This window comes from Cervus elaphus, chromosome 23 (assembly GCF_910594005.1).
Source record: "Cervus elaphus chromosome 23, mCerEla1.1, whole genome shotgun sequence".
Lineage (NCBI taxonomy): Eukaryota > Metazoa > Chordata > Mammalia > Artiodactyla > Cervidae > Cervus > Cervus elaphus.
In genome coordinates this window covers 29,321,497-29,327,496 of record NC_057837.1, presented here as the reverse complement: position 1 = coordinate 29,327,496, position 6,000 = coordinate 29,321,497, and the positions used below count along the sequence as shown (strand labels likewise).

Here is a 6,000-nt window from a genome sequence, read left to right as displayed (position 1 = left end):
AGGATGTTAAAAGGCCAGCAGGAGGGATCCAGTGGTGATGGGATGTTCTGTATCAATGTCATCCCCTGGTTGGGCAGTGACACTAGAATTTCGCATGATGTTGCAAAAATTTTGCACGATGTTGGGGAAGCTGGGGAGCTCTGTGTCATTTCTTAGAACCCCATGTGAATCTACAGTTCTCACAAAATAAAAAGTTTAATGAAAAACAAATCTAGCTTGATTTCTAATCTGGAAAACTTGGGAAAGTTAAAGGTGATTCTCCTCTCTATCTAAGTGTTGCCTAAAGACAGAAGTCTTCCACGATGAAGTTGACACCCTCTTCCAGTGGAGGGCTCAGAAACTCTTTGAGCTGTTCCTGCGTGGACCTCACCTCCACCCCAAAAGGCTGGCATCGGCCGCATCATGAGATTCCTATTTGTGGACTGTAGTAACTACAGGTTGTTCAAATGAATAATCACAAATCTAGATTCCTTTAGCACCAATCCTTCTAGAACAGAGCCCTGTATCCTACCCAAGAGTAAAGCACAGTTCAGTGCACACTAAACGGTGAACATAGTTTCTCGAGGTTACCTTTAACTCAAATGTATTACATGAATTTTAACTCAAAACCCTCCCCCCTGACAATGAATGTTATATTATTTTCACTTTGTTAAAAAGAAACAATGGGGACTTCCCTGGTGGTCCAGTAGCTAAAGCTCGGAGGTCCCAATGCAGGGGCCCAGGTTTGATCCCTGGTCAGGGAACTAGATCCCACATGCTGCAACTTAGAGTTCACATTCTGCAACTAAGACCCACTACAGCCAAGTAAATAAATATTAAAAAGAATGATATATTCTAAAAAGTCCCTCTTGTGTGTATTTCCCTTAATCTTACTCACTAAGACTCTCTATATACTATTTTTAAACCAACAAAAACACGACCCCATATTATGTGATCCCAAACACATCCGTGCTTTAGAAGGTGACATTTTAGCGTGTCAAGCTGTGTTAAGCTTTGGAAGCCGTAAGGAAGAGACACTGGTTGCATGCAGTAGGGGCTTTATTGTGAAGAACCAAGGGAGATAACAAATCAAGGTGCCAGTTAAACAGCCAGGATTCCAAGAGACAAACACGGTTTGGGCCTCGGCAGAGATGGCAGGACCCACGTAGCCCTGGGGATATGGTGCCTCTCCATCCCGGGCAGTAGGCATCTGTGAATCCTACCAGTGGTGGTCTGCCGTTGCTCTGACTCAGATCATTCTCCTACTTAATTTTTTCCCTTTTCTTTCCTGTATGTTTCCAACTGGTGTGCTTGCTTTCTCTGTCTGGTTCAGATGATCACACATGAAGCTGAGGCAGCCTGCTGGGTCTGGCATTTGTGCCTGGCCCTCTGTACACTGAGGACTAGACTCCGGACAGTCACCCTGAGTCCCAGTTGGTCATTGCCTGAACAGCAGCGGGAACACACACAGACAGCAAGCAGTCCAGGTCGGAGGAACCCCTTAGAAGAGAACCTAAGAGGGCTACGGGCATTCCGGGGACTTGCCAGGACAGGCAGCAATGATTATTCAGGGCTGTCTTATTTTAACATTTCCTCATTGATTGGGGCAACCCTATATTTCAAAAGATGAGATCAGGCTTTGGGCCCCAGTGTGTTAATGAAACAGTCATTTCATTTCAAGCACTTCCCCTGTCTGTGATTTTCACTGTCAGAATAACCGAAAGGAAGAAACGAATCATTGACCAAGCAGGAACTTCATTGACAAACCTTCCACAGATGAGACCCAAATGCGATTCTAATACAAAGAAGAAAGACCCTCCCGAAAGTATTCTTGACCCATTCATCTTGCATCCCCCAGATATGTAAATGCTCTGTGGGGAAATACATTTGTAGATAACACATCACCCTGACAGCAGCAAATTGATCATTTTCCAATCTCTGAAACAAACTCCTAAGCTACTCTGAAACACCGAAGAAGAGTATCACATGATCAATGGGACTGTTCTAAGACCAAGAAGGGGAGGTATCTGTCAAGAGGCAAGCGCTGATATTTCTAGAGACTTGGTTATGTATTTCTTGATGAAGCTTGTGTTGGAAGGTTCCAGAAGATAGAAGTGGTGTCCTGGAAGCACAAAACTGTCAAAATTTCCACTGGTTACATCTTTCCAGGCTGAAAAAACAGAATTGTATTTAATAACAAATGATGCCACCACCCGCAGATTTACTTCCAGGTGTTACTTTTCTAAGAGCTGACACTGGTGGTAGAGTTACTCCCATGGTTTCATGTTCTGTGCATCCTGAATTTCTAATTTCTCAGAGACCTCTCAGTATACAGTGGTATTACCTGCCTTCTCTCATTTTACACAGAACTGACATCTCTCCATTTACACTAGATAAAACTGGGACCAGTTTTCTACTCCATGCAACTGCCAGTTGAGAGGTTTTTTGTTGTTGTTTTTAACTAATACTTTTGTATTAGTTAAATACTAATACTAATACTTTTAACTAATACTTTTGTTTGGCGTTTGTGCCCTGTACTGACCAGACCATTTTTATACAAGTGAATTTTTTCAAAAAGACACTTCCTTGAAGTATGGCAATAGTTTAAGGATAAAAAAAGAAGCATGGATATTACACATCCCCTTGTAGTGTATGAAAAAAGGTGCATGGCTGGATTTATGTACTAGTACAGGACATTTTAAAAAAAATCAGATCTGTGCTGCAAGGCCTGCCAGCAACTCTGGCATGGAAATCATCAGATATCTCAATAAAACACCTCAAGCCATCAAAATCATTTCACCTTCCATATCCGCTGGTATATCTTCAGATCCAGAAAAGCATGTTATGTCACAAGAAAGACGAGTCTTAGAGTGTGTGTTACAGCTGCAAATATAAAGATGCCGGTTTGTAACATTTCGTAATAGACACCCCCTAGAATCTTTTCCTATTAATAACCTCATTTAAATCAAACAAGTCCTCACTTCCTTCCCTTTTGCTGTTTACAGCAATACAAACATTTTATTTTATTTTATTTTTATCCATGGCACTTTTACGTGTCAGCACCTGAGAGTCACTGTGGTCCAGGTTATTTTCTAAGATCTTCTGGCTTCTGGAACAGCCAGGTGCAGGCAGGTGGCACCTGGGCACCCAGTCCAACTCAAAATGGGGCTGGTTATATAGTATCTTCAACTGTCATTCCCCTGAAATGGCCACCTCTCTATCCCCCAGGCCTCCGTTGTTCGGCAGAGGGTTGCTGTGCGCAGAACAGATGCAGATTTATGGACAGAGGGCCCCTGAGTTGATTCTGCCGATTCTCAGTTTCATCAAAACAGCAGGAAACCATTTGCTGAGAGCTGGTGCTGGGGCTGTGTTAGTCCCTTAGGGACACTTGGGTAAGCACAGCCCCTTTCCTCCTGCCACTTAGAGACTGGCTGGGGAGACAGACATTAATGAAGTCGCCAGGCGATTGAACAGATTGAACAGATGGGTCACCAAGTTCAGGGTGATCTGTGAACACGTGACAAGTGGGGGTGGAGTGACATCAAGCAGGGACTCCCTGGAACATGGGGTTAGACTTGAGATCTGAGTAGATAGGAAAAACTCGGCAACGGGCAGAGATGGCAGGGAAAGAGGGGCCAGGTGAGCACAAACCAGGTGGCTTTTGTTCCATGAGTGAATGGAGAATTGGGACAAATTGCGGTAGAAGAAGCAAGCAAGAGGACTTCCCTGTGGTCCAGTGGTTAGGACTCTAAGCTTCCAATGCAAGGGGTGCAGGTTCAATCCTGGGTCAGGGAACTAGGATCCCACAGGCAACGTGGTGTGACCAAAAAACAATAATAAGCAAGCGAGGGCCACGTGTAGGTCTCCTGAAGGGATCTGGTCATCCTAAGAGTCAGGAAGCCACCAAGAGGATTTAGGGCAAGGCATATCATGACCAGACTTGACAGTCATCCCTTTTGGTACAATGTGTAGAACAGACTGAAGGGGACAAAGGGTTGTCTCTTTCAATAGTCCGGGCAAGAATTCCCACTTCTGCCTGGAATGTAGAAAACCAGGAGTGCCCCTCGCAGCCTAACAAGGAAAAATGCCTGACAAACTGCAAAACCATAAATTCTTGAACTCATCAGGAAGCTGAGTTTGCAAGGCAAACCAGATAGCGAACTCCAGGGAAGGCTGGGCCCCTCTAAGGAGAGGTGGGTCACACGGACTGTCTCATGTGGGCAGAGCACAGGATGAAGGGGTGTCTGCTGTCCATGTGGGTGAGAAGGAACCAGCTACAAATGCTCAAGTGCTGGGGACCAAGCGTGGGGTGATGTGTCAGAGGCAGTTCACACTGACTCACAGGCTCCTGTCCATGGCCCCCCACGAGGGGTTCACGAGAAAGAATAGGAACAGGCAGGAGGTCAGAAATAGCCCTCTCTGCTGGGCAGGTGGACAGCAGGAAATTGGATGCGACCATGAGATGGACACTAACCCCGCCCCCAGTCAAGTCCTCCCCTCCTACTAAGCAGAAATCTCAGTTGCTGGAGGAGGGGCATCAAACACCCCCTCCACGCCCCCCGCCCAGGGCACATGGGAAGATCCATGGATGTAGGGAATGGAAGCATTAACCCTCTACCCTGGGGGAAGGAATGGGAAGGGTCTTGGGCCCCCTGTGCTGTGCTTAGTCACTCAGTTGTGTCCAACTGCTTGCAACCCCATGGACTGTAGCCCACCAGGCTCCTCTGTCCATGGGGATTCTCCAGGCAAGAATACTGGAGTATGTTGCCATGTCCTCCTCCAGGGGGTCTTCCCAACCCAGGGGTCAAACCCAGTTCTCCCACAGGAAGACAGAGTCTTTACCACCTGAGCCACCAGGGAAGCTCAAGAATACTGGAGAGGGTAGTCTATCCCTTCTTCAAGGGATCTTCGTGACCCAAGAATCAAACCAGGGTCTCCTGCATTGCAGGTGGATCCTTTACCAGCTGAGCTGCCAGGCCCCCAGTTCTATACAAAAGCCAAGGGAAAGTCTTCTACTTCTGGGGAGGGAATGGAAACTTACACCTAATACCCACCAGACCCACCCACAAGGCCTAGACACAGAGGACCTGGCTAAGACTGAAGCTGAAGATTGGCTCGGATATCCAAGAGCTCCCCGTGTTACCCCAGATGCTAGCATCACACATAGGGGGCCAAACAACAGCTGTCAGTGGGGGAGAGCCTGGAGAGAGACAGAAAAATTGAGAAAAATCCTCCAGTCTAGTCTCCACAGTAAGCACACAGTAACTTGGGAGAACCATTGCCCTGAAATGTAACCATAGTAGCAACAAAACCGAAACTCAGCTCCTCTCCAGTCTGGACTGACCCAACTCCCCACATTCAGGGCCTGCCAGAGGAGATGTGCTCAAATCATAAAGTATATTTATGTCAGTTCCATGCATGATATCCTTCAATAGAATATCTGTTTTATGCATGATACCTAGCTTTCAATAAAAAAAAAATTATCAGACACAAAAAGCAATATATAACCTCCATTGTTAAGAGGCAAAGTAATTAAAAGAATAAGACTTCCCAGGTGGCTCAGTGGTAAATTACCAGCCTGCCAAAGCAGGAGACATAAAAGACTCCGGTTCAATCCGTGGATGGTGAAGATCCCTTGGAGGAGGGCATGGCAACCCACTCCAGTATTCTTGCTTGGAGAACCCCATGGACAGAGGAGCCTGGCGGACTACAGTCCATAGGGTTGCAAAGAGTCGGACACGACTGAAGTGACTTAGCACACATGCACAAGGCTCAAATAAGACCCAGATGTTGGAATTGTCAGAGAAGGGCTTGACAGTCGCTATGATGGAGATGCCAAAGGATTTCATGGAAAAAATGGACATATGTGAACAAATGGGGAGGTTCATTAAAGAGGTGAAGACTGCAAGAAAGAGTCCAAAAGAAATTCTAGAAATAAGCAGTAGCAGCAACAGGGCATTCCTTTGACAAGCTATTCAGTAGATTTGATAACGGCTGAGCGAAGAATCAGTCAACATGAAG

The 6,000-nt window shown here is 46.0% G+C and overlaps 1 protein-coding gene across 1 annotated transcript in view; it reads right to left on the bottom strand.

The window, feature by feature from the left end:
• Positions 1 to 1,020: 1,020 nt before the first annotated feature.
• Positions 1,021 to 6,000, bottom strand: part of LOC122681724 (S-acyl fatty acid synthase thioesterase, medium chain-like) — a 32,609-nt gene continuing 27,629 nt past the window's right edge. The window contains exons 7-8 of the mRNA XM_043884155.1: positions 2,780 to 2,862; positions 1,021 to 2,149 (exon numbers count right to left, since the gene is read on the bottom strand). Of these exons, the coding sequence (XP_043740090.1) occupies positions 2,010 to 2,149; positions 2,780 to 2,862 (223 nt within the window). The 3' untranslated portion in view covers positions 1,021 to 2,009. The remainder of the gene's footprint in view (positions 2,150 to 2,779; positions 2,863 to 6,000) is intronic.